Genomic DNA, 19040 nt, shown 5'->3' on the forward strand with positions numbered 1-19040 from the left:
GAGTCTCATGGATCTCAGCTTATTTCTTATTTCTGAGTAGACAGGTAGAGAACTGCGCTGCCTAGATTCTCCCTATTGAGACTGCAGAAAGTGCGCACGACGCAGTTTGGGGGGACACGAATTTGGGGGCAACAAAAAGAGTTGCTGTGTCTCGGATGGTTTCCCCTCAACACGCAAGTCTTCAAACCTGCCTGGATCCTCTCTCTGCCCCAAAGGAAAGCCCGGCTCAGGTGAGGGGGCGGGGCGGGGGGCGGGGTCCTGGCGGCCCCTCCCGCGCCGCGCTCGCCCAGGGCCGCCCCCCCGCCCCGCCCCGCCTGCTCCCTCGGCCGCTCCCGGGGCTGCGCGGACGTTGCCAGGAGGCGGAGTGAGTGAGGGTCGCGGGAGAGGGGAGGGGGTCCCACGGGGGGGTCCCACCGCGCCCCCAGGGCAGCGGGCCGGGAAGCCCCTTCGCCTGCGGCGGCGTCCGGAGAAGCGCTTGGAGGCCCCGCTGGGCCTTCCGCGACGGGCCTCCCCTTTCCCCGGCCGGGGCCTGTGAAGGGAGGGCCGGGGGCGCCAAGGGCCGCTGTCATTACTGTGGTTCAGTTGGTTGCTCGCTTTAAGACGCCCCCCCCCGACCACGAAGGAGGATGTTTCTAAGCCCCCCCCCCCGGCCAGCTTCGAAGAGGCCTCGGTGGTTAAAGGCGGGAGGCCTGTGGGGAGAGAGGGGCGTTTCCGCCTGGCGCCCCCACCTCGCTCCCCCCCCAAGCGGGGCCGCTGCAGAGGAGGCAATGGGAGCTCGGCGGCGCTGCCTCGGTTGGGCCGAAAGCGGGAAACGAAATGGTGTTGGGAGTCAAGGAGGACCTTGCAGCAAAGCCGGGTTTGGCGCTGTAGCCCCCCCCCCGCCCCCCTAAAGCGCCATAAAGCAAGCCTGGTGGTATTTTAAGGACCAGCCAATTGGTCATGGCGTGAGCTTTCATAGATTCTAAAAATATTCTCTGCGCCTGTGGAGTTTTATCAGCAAAGCACAAACAGAAAAGCACTTCCAACTTCAAGAAACAAAGTAAAATACTCTTGAGCATATGGATTTTCATGCTTTAAACTCCATTAACTCATTTCTTTTGCTCTCTTCCCACCAATAATTACTAAAATATGTAGAAAACGATAAGGACTTAATATGTGCCCCCTCCCCCCAAATAAGCTTAGGGCTACAATAAAACTTTGCTCCAGGAGAGTGTCTTCCAGGAGACAGTATTGAATAGCCTCTGGCCAAATGTGGTTCTGAGAAGAAGAACCTGTCAGGGGGCTGTGCCCCTGCCCATGATATTGTGGTATATAGAAGTGATGAAGGAATAGGGGGTATGCACACTAAAATAATGTTGGGACTGCTCCAAATCTTGATGCTCACCTTGATGTGTTAGTGTCTATGTGAGATGCTATTGAATCACATTTGACCCAGTCACATCCACAGCCATGCATTTAATGTGCATTCGGAACCTTTGTTGTGTTGGGAATTTTAGCTCTGCGAACAAACTGTAAAAAAGAGTAAGAGATAGGGGCATACACCCCACAGGAAGCTTTTGGGCCTCCCTGAATCCTTCACCCATGCAGTTAGAGACGACTCCTGGGGATGAGGATGCATCATTTGTGGAGCCTCAAAACAGCTTGCAAAAGATTCTCAACACCGTACTCTAATCTGCGTCCCCTCCCCCACCCCCATGGGCTGTTCTGGGGGGTTCCCCTGACCCCTTCCAGAGCCAGTTTGGAGGGCCACCCTGCACACAGCACCCATATGGATGCAGGAGTCTTCAGGAAGCTTTTGCTGCTCTTGCTTTTGATTTTTCCGGGTGCCATGCTTACGCCCTCTCCCACAGTGCTCCTCTACAGCTCTGGAGTGGCTCTGAGCAACTGGATTTCACTTGGTACAAGGTGAAAGGAGCCTTCCCTCTGTTGGCTGATTTGTGTGGCCTATCTCTTGGGGACAATCTGTAGCCAATTGCGTAAAATAATAGGAGGGTTTAAAAGTGGATTGTACATGGCTCTGTGTTTTATAGACATGCTTGAAATTCTTTGAAGGGTAAAACTTGATAAGATAGTGTGTTTTATCTTGTTTTTGTGAACTGTCCTGGTAGCTCTATGGAGGGCAGTATATAAATCTTTCAGATAAATGACACAGCAGTAGGCGGATTCCCAGGCACCTTGCCTGCTGCTTTACGGGAGCAGAGGTTGATAGGCCTCTCTTCTGTCCAATGCAGCCTTGTTCCTGCTTGCCAGCTGTCAGATGCTTCACAGTCCCCGCTTCTTACTCATTCTCCCTGGTTTTCCTGGTCTGCTCCGTTGTGCAGCAATGAGCACCATCACTGGCACATTTCAGCTGCAGCAGCCCCTCAACTACCGAGAGGGTGCCCGCATTGAGCCTGTGGATGGAGATCACAGCGAGGAGACGTATGAACCAGCAACTGGTAATTATCTCCAGGGTGATGTTCTGGGGGGATGTGGGCTTCAGGGAGTGCAGCCCAGTTGCTGCAAAAGGTGGCTTTGGAATCCCCACCCCAGACTCTGTAGTACATCAATTTTCTATTGACTTGGCATTTTAGATAGCATTCACATTCAGTGATGTGAGGTGAGAATATTATCAAGAATGAGAATATTCTCGAGAATATTCTCTACTAGAAAATTCCACTCCACAAACTGTAAATTCTAGTGTAAGAACCAGTTTCACAACACTCATTTAAAAAACCTAGTAAATAATAAGTCAAGCTGTGATATTGGCAGTGTAAGTAATGAATAATGATTTTTTTGATCCAGTTACATTACTGGGCCTTGTGTCATTCACCATTGGCAGTTTTGAAATGTGAGCTACAGAAAACAATTTTTTTAGTTTTAAAAGTGCTTTTCATTTAATTTGATGAACATTTGAATTCATATGTATTTCAACTGTATGTAATAGCCTTTTTTCTATTTTGGTGTGATCTTATTCTTAGCAGTTCTTGGCCATACAGTGTGATTATTTTTACAGAAAGTAGCTTTAATGCTTTATACACTTAAAGTACCTAGGCCTATACATTTATGTGTAACAGCGTGTGAGGTGGCCTTGATTTAAACAGTTGTTGCTTCTATATTTTTATTTAGTGCCAGTAACTGGTTTTCGCAGTGCCATTCAATGGTACAAGGTGCCATATTCTACTATTTTAAATGAAAATTCTCCAATATTTTCATTAATTGAGAATATTCTCAAGAATTTTCTCCAAAAGATTATTCTCAAGAATTTAACATCACTATTTACATTATCCAAATAAGTTTCTGGCTTAGATTTATTCCAACCAGAAGAAACAGGAATCTATGACCTTTGAAGCTGTTGGCTGGCTGCACTCGTGCCAAGGTGCATTCTGAATTGTTTATCTTTTAATGCTTGAACTTTGAATTTGCTGATTGGTAAAAAAATGTGGCTGAGGGCTGATATGCAAGACTTGCAAATAATGGAGACAGTGGAGTACTGGTTTTTGTCCAGACACATCTATTTTTTAAACTATTGTATTTGCTGTAACAATAATAAATGATAAAGATGTTTATAAAGATGTTGGTCGGTGTCTTTATAAATGACTTGGATGAAAGAATTGAGAGGATGCTCATCAAATTTGTAGAAAACACCAAACTGGGAGGGGGAGCTAATGCCACAGAAGACAGAATCAGGATTAAAGATGACCTAAACAGACTGGAAAACTGGGCCCAAGCTAACAGAATGAATTTCAGTTGGGACAAATTTAAGGTTCTACACTTAGTCAGGAATAACCAGCTGCACAACTATAAGACACCTGGTCAACTATAAGACGTACATGTGAAAAGGATCTAGGGGGTCTTAGTAGACCACATGCTAAACATGAGTGATGCAGCAGCAAAAAAAGGGAATGCTATTCTAGGCTGCATCAACAGATGTGTAGTGACCCAAACAAGGGAAGCAGTAGAATTGCTCTATTCTGCCTTGTGGCAGAGCCATAGCTATGGTAAGGCTAGCCAGGGGTTTTTTGCCCCGGGTGAAGTCTTCAGAGGGGTGCCATTGAGGCTCCTAAAACCTTGTTTTTGACCCAGGTGAAATCAAGTCTAGTTTCATCCCTGCTTGTGGTGTCCAGTTCTCAGCATCACAGTTTAAGAAGGATGTTAACAAGCTGGAACATATGCAGGGGAGGGTGACCAAGGTAATCAAGGTCTGGAAGCCCAGCTTCCAGACCCTTATGAGGACCCTTATGAGGGTCAGTTGAGGGAGCCTGGAAAAGAGGAGACTGAGAAGAAATAGGATTACCATTTTCAAATATCTTAAGAGCTGCCATATGGAAGATGAAGCAAGTTTGTTTTCTCCTGCTTTGAAGGGTAGGACTTGAACCAATGGATTCATGTTACCAGAAGGGAGATTCCAAATAAACATCTGGAAAAACTTTTTGACAGTAATCTGTTTGGCAGTGGAACGGTCTCCCACGAGAGGTGGTAGACTCTCCTTCCTTGGAGGTTTTTAAGCAGAGGTTGAGTGGCCATCTGTCAGGGATGCTTTAAGCAGAGATTCCTGCATTGTAGGGGGTTGGACTACATGAATCTCAGAATCCTTTCCAACTCTATGATTCTATGATAAGTTAGAGAGTCTTATTGTCTGTCATTTACCAAAAATCATTGATACTTTACTGTATCATTTTCCCTCAAGCATGGATTCCCCCCTCTCTAATAATCAATAAATAAACACCATTTATTCAGTTCCCTGTGTATGACTATGTATGTCTCTTTATATGTCTGTCTACACAATATAATGTCAGGTCCTGTTTTCAATACAAACCTTTTGGAGCAATTTCTTCAGAGATGTGCAGTGTCAAATATTTGGCAAATCACTTTCTTGCTACAGTTAGCAAATCAACAACAAGCAAATATTGAACTTGGCTTGTTATATTATTCAATAAAACTATTTGGGGAGAAAAGGCAATTTAAAAAAATCTGTGGTAATGCATTTTCCATCATAAACCAAAGTGTCCTGATGCCATTGCAGTGCCATCAAATGGGATAGAGGTTGCTGAGTTTCCAACGTGTCTGAGAAGTCAGACCATTTCCCACCCAATTTAATTGGCATAGAATATTGCTTATATAAGCTTATTTTATTTTTAATTATTATCTTGTTCATTGACACCAAAGAACCAAATTTATAATACTTTAGTCTTGAACATCAGTTTGTGTTCTTATGGCTAATTACCCTGCTAAAGGTGAGCAGGGACAGAGCTGTAAGTGAGTTTCTGCCTGCCCTTTTCTTCTGGTTTTCCCCCTCGCCACTTTCATGAAATTAGGCCAAGGGCCATGAATTGCCTACCCCTGGTGCAGGCATGGGTGTGATGGGACGCTTCAAGCTTTTCCTCTTGGTAGGCCATGTTGCAGAATAAATAGCTTTTCCTGTTCAGCACACAGCCTGCAGTCCTATGCAGAAGATAATAGATGAACCACACTCTGTCTCTTAAGAAGCATAGGAAAAAGAAAGAATAGAAACCCTGCCCAATAAATAGTTGCTGATGTACAATATTCAGAAGAATTCCTTGTCAAGCCTGAATCCAGAGAGGCTCAATTGGACATATCACAATGGCCTTTACATCTCAAGAACTTTGACAAGCTGAAAGTGAGGACAGCATGCTACACACTCCTTCCTTCCGGTTGCAATCTCTTAAGGAGAGTGATTGGCGAGTGTGTAAGGATGGGCTTCATCAATTAGAACAAGCCTCCCAGCCCTTCTTCTATGAAGTGGTGGTCTGGGTCTGCTGCATCCTCCATGTTGAGAAGACTGCACAGTGGCACGCTGGACCCAAGTGCCTGGGGGGGTCTGATTGTGTGCATTGAGCAAGCCACATGCATATGAATATGAACCAGAAAGAAGATTGGGTACTTTCTGGGTGAGCTGTGCAACCAGGACCTGCATCTGGATGCTATGTGTGCACCTGGGCTCGTTGCCGAGAGTGGCAGGTCAGAAGCAGGAGCTTTGGCAAGTGTGATCTGGGGTCATGGGAGAGAAGGACAGTGCTGGATGCCTAGTGGCAATATGACAACAGCAAGTATGAGACTTCTCTCAGGAGGGTGATCTTCCCCTTGGAGAAGCTGCTGACATCCTACAAGCGACGGGGGCCACCAGGTGGCGCATTGGAAGATGGCCGACAATAACATCTCCGACCCACACGAGGTAATTAAGAGGCTGCTATGGGAAGTATGCAGCCTTCCCGCCCCCCCCCCCAGGAGATGGGGGGGACTGCCTTGCCAGCGGTGTCCATAATTCACCCCCGGATTCGAAAGAAGGGGGTGCGGACACTTGGCACAAGCCCTCGGGTGAAGTCGGCTCTTCCTGACGCTGTCTCCAATCAGCGCACTGGTTCGCTTTAGCTCGAAATATATAATTGGAAATATATAATTGGAAAGAAGCTAAAGCACATACATCAAGCGAAGATCGGGGGTAAAGACTGCTGATTAATGGATCTCTGTGAGTGGAGCGACGGGCGGGACAAATAAATCAAGTGATGAATCACCATTAAGAGACTGGTATGTTTGGAGTGAAACGGAAAGGGGGTGGAGGAAAAAACTTTTCTTTTTTTTGCCTTATGTGAGTATTAATAACCCTCCACCCCAGAGAGAAGAATTGTTGCAATTTATTAATCACAAGCAGGAATTCAAGAACTGTGTGGAGTGAATTATTGATCAAAGAGAGGATTGGTAAACATCGGAGAACGGAGGAAAGTTTTATGACGCAGTTTTAAATGGTGTCTCGCCAAGACAGGCTTGCCTAAGAAGGACGGGGGGAGGAAGACCAGGGTCATTGGAGTATGAATGGTGATCGGAATGTGATCTGGACCTGGCAGAGCCCTCTGAGATATGCTTGGCAAGCCTGGGGAAATCAACGGACAGACTGAGGGAAAGTTTTTACGGAGGTGTGGAAATGGCGTCTGTCCTTATGTGATATGATTTTTGGAGAGTGTAAAACCCACACAGAGGATGTTTGTTTTCAACCCGCTTGTGAAGATTATCAGAGATCGCAAAGAAAGGAATATATGATAATAACAACAAGAAGATGAGGAAAGTAATAAAGAGACTATCTGGATAGAACTGTCTCATTAAAGCAGCAATATAAGTGATGCTTGGACCCCTGTTCGGAGCTTGAAGTATGTGTACCCTCAACAAAAATTTAAAAATCTGGCTGTATAATTTGGAACTAATGTGATTTGGAAATAATGTGATTTGATTGGCCTGCTAATAAAAATTATATATTTTTTAAAAAAGACATCCTACAAGTGACTGGTTATGAAGGACAATGCAGTGAACGCCGTTTGTTATGGTGAAAAGAGCATGTGACCTGGCCTGCTGTGGTATGAAGACAGCCTCAAAGTCCATAAGAAAGTTGTTATCAGCACAAAAGGAGAGGCCATTTGGACAGTCAGTACCTTGATGACAACTGCAGTACTTGCAGTCATGGAGTTATGCCAAAAATCAAGCTTGTGATAATGGAAAAGACACCTACGCTCACAAGTGGGTGCTTGTCCCGAAAGCTGCTCAGAAGACGATGATGATCAAGGCGAGTCTTATTGGACACTCACAGCAAGCCCCATGAGAAAAATCCCCAGGCCTGGAAGTATAACTATGTGGGTTGCTGGAAAGGAAAGCGTAAAAGAAGTCTTCCCAGTGGAGCCAGACAAAGAAGGTCATGGAGAGTGTTGGGGAACACGGAGCAGCAGCCTCATCTACCTCAGACTCTTCAGAGCTACAAGCAGAAATCAAGGAAGAAGAAGAAAGAGACGATAGAATCAGAGCTTGCTGAGAGTGGCGGGAAGCTAGTTGAAATGGACAGTGGCACAAATGTGAAGAAGAAGAAGAAGAAGAAGAAGAAGAAGAAGAAGAAGAAGAAGAAGAAGAAGAAGAAGAAACAGCTCAGAATAACCTGTGAGAACCACCCTGACCAGGCAGCCTGAACCAGCCTGAGGAAGAGGAGTCTGAAAGCCCAATCCGTTGCAAGTGCAGAAAAGGCAGCTTTCCAAGAACTCTGAAAAATACTTTCTTTACCAAGTTTCTGGATCTTACAGTTACATATGATTTAAGCATGTAAGTAATAGCTATTGACATCTCAAAAGATTTTCAGTCAACTCATCGTAGAACTGTAAAAGCATGGGGGGAAATGCAGGAGAAACCAGTTTTGCCTCCACTTTTAACCTTCCTAATGGCTGGTGGAAACAGGATACATTATGCAAAGCAAACAATTTACAAATTAAACTTGCTTAATCAGTATGATTGTGCAGAATTCTGCTTTTCTTGTTGCTGAATGTGGACTATCTTGAGTGCTTGTTTTTAAGTGTGCATTGGTCTAAGTATATTTTTATGTTGTGAACCTTCCTGAGATCTGTGGATGAAGGGCAGTATACAAATGTAATAAATAATAATCCTCTTTCTGGATTGTGGCTTTTCAAAATTAAGGAATGTGGCCATTCAGATAAATCTGTAATAGTAACATAAAATCAAAATGCAAGACCTGCTTCTGTAAAAGCTTTTTGTGACAGAGGTATGCTAACAAGTTGTGCTTTAGAAACCTGAATTATTATTATTGTTGTTATTATTTTCCCTTCAGGGCGAGTTATTGGCAAATTTCTCTTCTCTGGAGAGAAGGAAGTAGATCTGGCTGTGCAAAATGCACAGGCTGCCTTTAAAATATGGAGTCAGAAGTCAGGCATGGAACGGAGCACTGTCCTGCTGGAGGCTGCCAGGATAATCCGGGTATGTGTTAAAAATCACATGAGCCAGCCCAGCCTCCTCTCAGGCAGCGTTGGCTGCTTTCCAAGGGGATACCTTTTCAGCCATTGCCCACCAGTTTTGACTTGGCTTAATAACTCTAGTTTGTGGTTGCTGCTGGCCTCTCTCTTCTCCTGAGTTCTGTGCAATACTTGAAGAATGAGAGGAGATCTTGTGCAAGGTGTCAATAGAAGGAGAGGGTGCTAGAGAGGGAAGTGCATTTGCCCCTGGAAGCCAGATTTGTGGACTCTGGTTTGCAGTGCTGTGTCAATCACTAACCTATTAACAGCTCTAGGTAAGTAAAAGTCACCTTTGCTCAGATTGAAAGCCTTGGGGTGTCCTTGCCTTCCCAACCTTATCATACTGCTCAGAGCTGCTTTATATGACATGTGCTTGGAGGCCCTTGGATCATAGCTGCCGTTATGCCTCCGCCATATAGCCATTGCTTAATTCGCCAAAAAGAGTTAAGGTGGTTTTTATTAGAATCATAGAATCATAGAATCATAGAGTTGGAAGAGACCACAAGGGCCATCGAGTCCAACCCCCTGCCAAGCTGACTGCATTATTGGCTTGTTGGCTGACTGCATTATTCTGAATTATTTGTACTTTAGTGGTATTTTGATATGTTTTAATGTTTGTTTTTATTTTGCATGTTGCTTAAAGGCTCATTGCAGGAGGTTGCTGGTAGTAAATAAGAGCAGTTCAAGAGAAAAGCCCTCTTGGTCCTGCCACATCCTGCCGACACACACGTTACGGCTACTTGGAGTTGCATGTTGCCTCCATGGTGCTGCTCACCTTGTGGAATTTCCCCCCCCACACACACCCACCCTGAGCATTCAGCAGGGGCCAAAAGTACTGCTATTTTACCAGCTACTAAAAATGTATCTGTTCATAGAGGCCTTCCTGTTGTACCGTATTTTTCGCCCTATAGGATGCACCGGCCCATAGGACGCACCTAGTTTTTTTTTGGGGGGGGGGAATAAAGAAAAAAAATTTCCCCCCCAGGCACGGGGCTGGGGCGGGGGAAGCCCAAGCTTCCCCAGCCCCCAGAACAGGCTGCTATCCGCAAGCCTTCCCCCACCAGCCCTGACAAACTCTGGGAGTATTCCCCACCTCCCGCAGAAGTCGCGCGCTCTTTAAAGGGGCTGCGCGGCTTCTATTGGCTCTTCTAGCTTGGGGATGGCTGCGCACAAAGGAAGGCTGTTCCCAAGCCAGAACAGCGAGACAGAGGGCTCCGTCTCGCTCTTCTAGCTTGGAGACGGCTGCGTGCAAAGCCTCTGCAGGGCACCCGTAAAACCGGCAGAAGCCATGCGCTCTTTAAAAGGGCTGCACGGCTTCTCCTGGCTTTTCTGGGAGGTGGAGGGATTCCCTCGCAAAAGCCTGCAGAAGCCGCGCAACCCCTTTAAAGAGCGCGCGGCTTCTCCTGGCTTTTCTGGGAGGTGGGGGAATTCCCCCACCTCCCTGAAAAGCCCGCAGGCTGCCATCCGCAAGCCCTGGGAGCCCGAGGGAAGTTGCGCCGGGCTCCCAAGGCTTGCGGATAGCTTCCTGAAGCCTGCATTCGCCCCATAGGACGCACACACATTTCCCCTTCATTTTTGGAGGGGGAAAAGTGCGTCCTATAGGGCGAAAAATGCGGTACCTTTTTTTTGTTCCTTAGACACAGCAGATATAAATGTTTATAAATGTAGTGTTTTAGTGAATTGTCTTCAGTTATTATAGTGCACATTGCCTTGTCATGTTCTGCTTCAAAAGTGGTATGTACATTATTTTAATAAATGAATGGCTAGAAATAGCTGATTATAGAGCACAAAGAAATATGCACAAATGTATATCACTTCGCAGTTCTAGCTTTTTTGGCACAGACGTACTTTTGGTGGAATATAAAGGAAGCTTGGGCAGCCACTTAATTCCAGTTCCAGTTGCTGCTAGCATAGTTTGATTCATACTGTGTCTCTGTTGGGATTCTAGGAGCGAAGGGAAGAAATAGCTACCTTGGAAACAATCAATAATGGCAAATCCATAACTGAAGCCCGAATAGATATTGATACGTCTTGGCAGTGTCTGCAGTATTATGCTGGCTTAGCTGGCTCCCTAGCAGGTGAGAGTCTGCAACTCCATTTGTTAGTTCTGTTCCATTAGCTCTGTATTTTTTCATTCTTCCCATGTCGTCTAATACACTCCTTGGAACAGTACAGAAGTCAAATGTGGGTAACAGCTTCAAGTCATGGGAGGAGCCTGAATGTTCAGACAGGAAACATTTGTTGTTTAGATAATATGGTTTGCTACTTTTTCCAGAATTCTTGTATTCTGCTTTATGCAGTGATGTCTGGAGTCCAGCTCTTCTACTGGGCATGAAAAATGGTTCCGTGTGTGCAGTGTTGTGTACTTACTGAAACTAATATGACATCAGGTGGCTCAGCTACAAAGGAAAGAATCAGGATTACCAGTTCCTCCTTTGCATCAGAAAGTTGGCCCTTTTTAAATGTGGTGCAACAAAAAAGGTGCCAAGTTTCCTTAGTGACTTCTTGATGCAAAGGAAAAATTGGGAGTGCACTTAAAGCATTCTCAATTCTTCTTCCTTGTATCCACAGCTTGAGCTTTCTTGCACCTGTCATCACATATGATGGGCAAATTTTGCCCCAAACAACCTGCTGAGCCAACCTCTGAGACCTAGCAGGGCGAATAAGCAGGCTGGAGGTTCCCCATCACTAGTCTCATATTTAAAATGCATTATTTCTTCTTTTTAAAGCTGCAGAAAGAAACTTCACAGGCAGCCACAACCAACCAGGGCCCCTACAGAATGTTTCCATGCTGAATTTGTTAGGTTCCAGTGGGCACGTGGGGAGTTTCACTCTGTGGAATGGGGAGATGACTTGGGTGGTGGATGTATCAGCATATCCCAATATTTAGCTGCTGATAGATCACAGTGTTGAAAACCAGGTATCACCCAGCCCGCCCAGGTAGCCAATTCAGAGCCGAAAGCGTATCACAGAAAGCACCATGAGGGAAGAAATGCAAAAGCTATTAGGTTACAAAGCAAAACAGAACCCTTTCACCTCAAAAATACAATTAAGGAAAACTACCAGTATAAAGAAACCTTTGGGAATTTGAGTATAGTGCTGGAAGATCATGCAGTGGCTAAAAATCAATATCTGCAGTCACTGGTGACCTTGAACCACACAGGTGGTAAATTGGAGCAATTAAATGAAATCTTTTTTCCTCAGGAAGGTCGCACTCAGAATCCAAAGCAAAAAGCCATTCAAATGGACTCAAGGAATGGGGACTTATTTGCAATCCTTTTTATAATATAAAATGTGGGATGCGGGTAAAACCTCAGCGCCTAGGACTTGCCGATCGCATGGCCGGCGGTTCGAATCCCCGCGGCGGGGTGCGCTCCCGTCGTTCGGTCCCAGCACTTGCCAACCTAGCAGTTCGAAAGCACCTCTGGGTGCAAGTAGATAAATAGGGACCGCTTACCAGCGGGAAGGTAAACGGCGTTCCGTGTGCTGCGCTGGCTCGCCAGATGCAGCTTGTCATGCTGGCCACGTGACCCGGAAGTGTCTGCGGACAGCGCTGGCTCCCGGCCTATAGAGTGATATGAGCGCACAACCCTAGAGTCTGGCAAGACTGGCCCATACGGGCAGGGGTACCTTTACCTTTACCTTTTATAATATAAAATATACCATATATTTTATACTCTTTTTATTCTTACCTCTTTAAAATGTTTTGTTTTGTTTTGTTGTGGTTTTTACTTTGCAAGCCACTCTGACCAGCTGTGCTGCTCCTGCTCATCTTGCTTTGTCCTTCCTGTCCAGGCCAGCACATCCAGCTTTCCGGCGGATCCTTTGCTTATACGAGAAGAGAACCTCTTGGAGTCTGTGTTGGAATAGGAGCCTGGAACTACCCTTTCCAGATTGCCTGCTGGAAGTCTGCCCCGGCTTTGGCCTGTGGTAAAAGAGATGCTCTATATGAGGAGTGAGAATGTGGGTGTCATCCCAACAGCTAGTACCAGGGGGTGGCTTTGTAGGGTGCCCATGCATGGAATAGGGAACAATACTCTGCAATATTATAAAGTCAAGTATATAAATGGCAGATGAAGAAGAGAGGTAAAGGGTAAAAGTAAAGGGGACCCCTGACCATTAGGTCCAGTCGTGACCGACTCGGGTTGCAGCACTCATCTCGCTTTATTGGCCGAGGGAGCCAGCGTACAGCTTCTGGGTCATGTGGCCAGCATGACTAACCCGCTTCTGGCAAACCAGAGCAGCACACGGAAACACCGTTTACCTTTCCGCCGGAGCGGTACCAATTTATCTACTTGCACTTTGACGTGCTTTCGAACTGCTAGGTTGGCAGAAGCAGGGACCGAGCAACAGGAGCTCACCCCATCGCGGGGATTCGAACCGCCGACCTTCTGATCGGCAAGTCCTAGGCTCTGGTTTAACCCACAGCGCCACCCGCGTCCCGTGAAGGAGAGAGAACACATTAATGTGGATTGTGAGGCCACCAAATTAAGATGGGGATTTGCGGGATGAGCATTGTGGTAGCTCCATTTCTTGCTTCTGTCCCTAGTAGAAGCGTTTACTCAACACTCATGTTTGGACTGGGCATTCAGCTGGGATCAGAGAGGCCAAATCCATTGCCCACCCCAGCTTTCTCCTTTGTACCTCCAGATAGAGTTAATGCACAGCTGTTCTTTCCCCCTTGGCCCATGTGAATTGCCTAGGTAACGCCATGGTCTTCAAGCCTTCTCCCTTCACCCCTGTCTCCGCCGTGATGCTGGCAGAGATCTACCATGAGGCTGGAGTTCCTAAGGGGCTTTTCAATGTGGTGCAAGGTGGAGTTGCCACAGGCCAGTTCCTGTGCCAGCACCCGAATGTGGCCAAGGTCTCTTTCACCGGGAGCGTTTCTACAGGAATCAAGGTACAGGACACCAATGCCGGCTGGCAATATTGAACTGCAAAGTTTAGCCCTCTGGCTTCCCAGGTGGTAAGTCTACAGGAGCGCAAGCATGCGATGCAAAGGCCAGTTTGGAGTACCTGGCATGCCTCTGGAGTGGGGAAGGCAAGCTAGAGAGGCCCCAGAGAGCAGGATAGGAGAAGTTTCTGTTTATGCCTTTGCCATTCGCTTCAGTCAAATCCCTTTGGGCTTTTGAATTGCTAGAGGACAGTGTGTTTTGAGCAAGCCGCAGATGTAAAGCATGTCAACACTGTACTTACAGTCGGAGCTTTCCATGTTGTATCCTTTGGGGAAAGCACTAGCCTTTCACTGCCTGCCTTTCAATCCATGTTGCTGGAGAATTGTCTGCCAAGGACACATGAAAAGCAAGATGAAATTTCAGCCCTGAGTGGTTAAATCTATCATGTGTTACAAAATGCTTTTATGCATGGAAGACAGAGTTGTGTTAGCGTAACATCACTGTAGGCTCAGAATTGCTTGACATTTAATCCTGACTTATCACCAGAAAGTATCTTCCATAAGCAAAAGATATAGATGCTTATTCAGCAGACTCCCAAATGAGGATGTCCCTTTTCACTTGTCTAGAGATTTTGCAGAGTTGTGATAGACTTGCTTGTGTTGCTCATACACCTTGTTCCATCTTTGCTTCAATAGATCATGGAGATGGCAGCCAAAGGGATCAAGCCAGTTACTCTGGAGTTGGGGGGCAAATCCCCCCTTATTATCTTCTCTGACTGTGTCCTGGAGAATGCTGTAAAAGGAGCTCTCATGGCCAACTTCCTCACACAAGGCGAGGTGTGGACCTCCTGAGGAGCTTGTTTATGTCTTGTCAGGGAAGTCCAAAGTTCAGTGGTAACATTCTTCTACAGCTGAAAAAGAAATCTGTCATTTCTAAATTACTGCAGCATGGAAGGCCTTGGTTTTTAAGATAAATGAGAATCTGATCTTGACATGAAAACAGATGCCTGTAAAGTCCCAACTATTTAGGGCAAGAGGCCAAGGCCTATCCCTTTCTTACTGGTGGGCCTGCTAGGTTCACGTTTACCCCTTTGATGCAACTTGTTGTATTTAGTCCACTCTTGAACTTGAAGCCATAAGGCTCCATCAAGAGTACTCATGTTGTAACTGTAAGTCAGACTTTCTTCAAGATACCACTAACAAGAATATAACGTTTGATTATATTTTTTACTGACATGGAGTTCCATTTGGATTTTGGGCCATAGACACCCAGATGTCTCAGGCCATTTCTGCTTTGCTTTATGCCGTAGTTCACTCTTGTCTGCTCTTTATATTTTCCCCACATGGTGGCACTGAGGGTTCTAAGAAAATCTTTCTGCTCTACTTCCCAACAAACTTTTTTATTATCTCATTCAAGGGAGGGCAGCTCCAGTTTTTCTGGTGGGCTAGATTCTCAATATTCAGAGGACACATAAGAAGACACTTCAGTGCTATTCTTATATTCTAACATTTGTTTGCTATGCAAAAAGTGGCACTACAGCTCACACTCTTGTACTGTGTGGAAGAGTCTGATTTTCTCCATTCCCAGGAGATTTAAAATCAGTGCCAAAGATCCAGTGAGCAGGTGGCTCATTGTGGCTACCAGAGCCAGCAAGCAAGGTGTGGTTGGTTGGTTGGTTGGTTGGTTGGTTGGTACTTTCTTAGATCTCTCTCTGTGCCTCAGGTTTGTTGCAATGGCACTCGGGTGTTTGTACAAAGCGAGATACTGAATTCCTTCACCAAGGAAGTCATGAAACAGACACAGAATATCAAAATTGGCGACCCCCTGCTGGAAGACACACGGATGGGAGCACTTATCAACCACTCCCACCTGGAGAAGGTGTTGAGCTTTGTTAAACAAGCAAAGGATCAGGTGAGAGTCATGAAGTATATCAGATAGCTTTTCTCCACCCCGAGAACATCATACAGACACCATATTCTGTGCTCACAACAAAGGCTGTGCCTGGCAAGGCATACATGGAATTTTGATACATATGAAGTTGTGTTCCCCTCTTTTGCTAGGTTCTGAGGGACTACATCTGAACAGTTCCTGATAACTTACAGGAAAGTTGACTTTGTGGGATGTGCTGTCAGTGTTGTACCTCCCCATAAGTAGCAACAGCAGATTCAGCCATTCATGTCAAGCAAATAAATAGGGCTCTTTTGCAGGGGTGGCCACGCTGTCAGTTCTCTGCTTATGGATCTAGCAGGTCGCTTCAGATCTGTTGGAGTACATTCTCCCTGCAAGATTAAAGGTTATGAAATCCAGAGTCAACATAAACCCAAGGAATTTGAGACCATTTGACTATTCACATTTAAGGACTTTGTCCCTCAATTGTACTTTGCCTTCTGGCAAGGGTTATGACTTTTGTTTGCATGGTGCTCAGATTATCTCTTTTCAAGACTGAATAATTCTGTCAGTTGCAAAAGAACCCTATGGAGACTAGGATGGACTGGTCAAAGGACTATAAATAGAGGGCACTGTCCAGCAAAGTAGTTCTGTTATTGCAGCAACTTCTGTCCCTTCCCTTCCCTCTCCTCTCCCTAAATCTGTTCTGGGAGTTGCCCAACCCTCTGGTGCATATCTGGGGAGGCTGTGTAAGGAGGGGGGCAAGAGGAAAAGAGATGGAGAGGGGAAATTCCATTGCACAAACGGAAACCCATGGCTAACGCAACAACTTCACTGGATGCTTCCCATAGTTTCCTTTTAAGGAGTCTAATGGTTTGCTCTGGACATTTTGCATTTACAGGGCGCAGTGGTGCTGTGTGGAGGAGAAGCCTATGTGCCAGATGACCCTAAGTTGAGTGGTGGCTTTTACATGTCTCCCTGTGTGCTAGGTATGAACCCCATTATTGGTTGATTCTCCAACATGGTCAGTACCATGTTGATGCTGAAGGGGATGGAAGATGAGCACAGTGCACAGATTTGTATGGCATTTTTAGCTGAAGAAATTGGCTTCCTTATAATCTTTCCTGAGGTTGAGAAAGGATGGTGGCCCCTTTCATTGTTCTGCAGGCGCCTAATGCTATGATCCGAACTACATGATCAGATGATTCGTTTGGGATGGTACTCAAGGTCCACATGTTTGAATGTTCTGTACTATAAATAACCTCCTGTGCAGAGAAGCAATTTCTTCTCCTTACATAGTAGTTTTATTTATGCAGGAAGCTTTCATATTTAGAGTATTGAGGGTGCAGTAAATAATTCAGTTGTCAGGCACTGAGCTCCTGTCCACACTTTACTTGGAAGCAAGTCCTGTTGTACAAAGTGGAATTTATTTTCAAATAAACTTGCATAGATTTATAGGCTGATAGTTTGTCCAGATCTAAAGCAACAAGCAGGTAGTTCTGAAATCCCAATTTGTTTCATAACTGCAGAATAACTGGGTGGGAGAATCTGTTTCTTCCTCACTTGTGCATTCAGAACAGTTGCATACCTATTTAATATTATTTGATCACTTCTGTGTTGCACTCAGGAAACTGTAATGACAACATGACATGTGTACAAGAGGAGATTTTTGGACCTGTCATGTCCATCCTGCCCTTTGACACCGAAGAGGAAGTCCTAGAAAGAGCCAACAACACTCATTTTGGCCTGGCAGGAGGTGTCTTTACCAGGTACCATCAAGGAAGGGCATAGGTTTCAGGGAGGGAGATGGAAAATGAAACGGGCCAGACTGGACAGTAAATGGGGCTGCCTGCTCTGTAATGTGGCATCTGTAGAAGATGCAAGTTGGGAAGCAGCACATCAGCCCAGAGCATGATGGCAAATGCTTGCTGCCAGTTGGAATTGTGTGCTATCCTCATCAGCTGGCATTCCTCCGAAGTGACAGCTGTGCCTAGTGGCATTTGGCCTACTCTAGCCTGTCCCATAGGAAGGCCAGGGAACACTGCAGGGTTTCTGGGCCTTGGGAGACACACTGGTGCTTCACCCCATCCTTCTGCTTCCTAGGGACATCCAACGGGCTCATCGAGTCGTGGCTGGTCTCCAGGCAGGGATGTGCTTCATCAACAACTACAACGTCAGCCCTGTGGAGCTGCCCTTCGGAGGATACAAGATGTCAGGTGAGCTGCTCAGCTGGTGGCTTTGGTTCTCAGCATATTACGTACCAGTTGGCAAAAGGGAATGGAAATATTAGCCAAGCTTGGGTTGTGGACCAAGAGAGTTGCAGCCTTCCAGAGGGATGTGGTGCTCGCCAAGAATCCTGATGTCATTTAGTTCCTCTGGCTTAAGGTCGTTCTGGGTGTTGGCCATACAGCCTGCCTGAAACAGTTGGAGATACATACATCTGTTGTTTGCAGTGCTCACCCTGTGAGAAAGGACATGCACATGCTAACTCCAGCTTTTAGGTTCACCTGTACATACACTTAAGTAAGGAAGTCCCTTCCCTTGGGTCCTTTGCATTCTCACAGGTAAGTTGCCAGCAAGCTTACTTCTGAAACCTTCACAAGGAAAAACATATTTTTAAGAGCAAATAGTGGCATCAGATGCTATGTTCTCCATTCCATGGTGCAATTCCTGCCATGCAGTTTTCCAGAGTTCTTCTCACAGCGAGCCATAGAGTTGCAGTCTTACCATGGACCTCTCTCTTGCAGGGTTTGGCCGAGAGAATGGCGAAGCAGCAATAGAATATTACTCTCAGCTGAAGACTGTCTGCGTGGAGATGGGCAACGTGGAAACATTGTTCTAATGGCCTGGTCTTGTCCATTTATTCCAGCTAACACTCGACTGAAGTGCTGTGTGCCATGGGGGGAGGGGGGCTGGAGTGTGTGTTGCTCTTGCTGCCCCTCTCTTTCTTTGAATTCCCTTATTCTACTCTGCTTCCTTGAAATAATTCACGGTGAAGATAGGAGAAAATGTTCCTATCCACCAGTTCTCACATTCTGCCTCTTGCCTAATTTTCTGACTTTAGGAGCAGTGCATGCCAAAAACCACCTGCTCCCATTTAGAGGGGCTGTGACAACGTATCTGCTTGCGAGCTCCGTATTTTAGCTGTCAGGTAACTAGACATCTACTACTGCAATGAAGGTAGATCATATATATCTGCTACCTTTTCTAATCTGGCACTTTTGTACACAGTTTTCTGAGCAAATAAAAGAGCTGCTATTTCAGTATTAATTGCATAGAGCAAGAGGTAATAGCTCTCTTTGCCGTCAAGGGACACCTGTGCTGTGGAGGTGGAGGGGTGGGCATATATACATGCACAGAGTTTAGCCGTCCCCATGCACCCATCACAGACATGCGATCCATAGGGTCCCTAATAGCTATTTGATTTAAATGCAAAATTCAATGGGGGGGCTGGCAGGGGTGACAAGCTGCATTGTGA

General features: G+C 46.0%; 1 protein-coding gene across 5 annotated transcripts in view; it reads left to right on the forward strand.

The window, feature by feature from the left end:
• Positions 1 to 18837, forward strand: part of ALDH9A1 (aldehyde dehydrogenase 9 family member A1) — a 23681-nt gene extending 4844 nt beyond the window's left edge. Inside the window, exons 1-12 of one of the 5 annotated variants that reach the window (XM_081011925.1) lie at positions 127 to 230; positions 2232 to 2438; positions 8600 to 8745; positions 10729 to 10858; positions 12576 to 12710; positions 13484 to 13680; positions 14371 to 14511; positions 15398 to 15586; positions 16464 to 16551; positions 17190 to 17331; positions 17666 to 17778; positions 18310 to 18837. In XM_081011925.1, coding sequence (XP_080868051.1) covers positions 2258 to 2438; positions 8600 to 8745; positions 10729 to 10858; positions 12576 to 12710; positions 13484 to 13680; positions 14371 to 14511; positions 15398 to 15586; positions 16464 to 16551; positions 17190 to 17331; positions 17666 to 17778; positions 18310 to 18404 — 1557 coding nt within the window. In that variant the 5' untranslated portion in view covers positions 127 to 230; positions 2232 to 2257 and the 3' untranslated portion in view covers positions 18405 to 18837. The other 4 variants (XM_081011923.1, XM_081011926.1, XM_081011924.1 and 1 more) reach the window with 4 other exon arrangements.
• The last annotated feature ends 203 nt before the right edge of the window (positions 18838 to 19040 follow it).

Source organism: Podarcis pityusensis (genome assembly GCF_964106645.2).
Source record: "Podarcis pityusensis genome assembly, chromosome: 6".
Lineage (NCBI taxonomy): Eukaryota > Metazoa > Chordata > Lepidosauria > Squamata > Lacertidae > Podarcis > Podarcis pityusensis.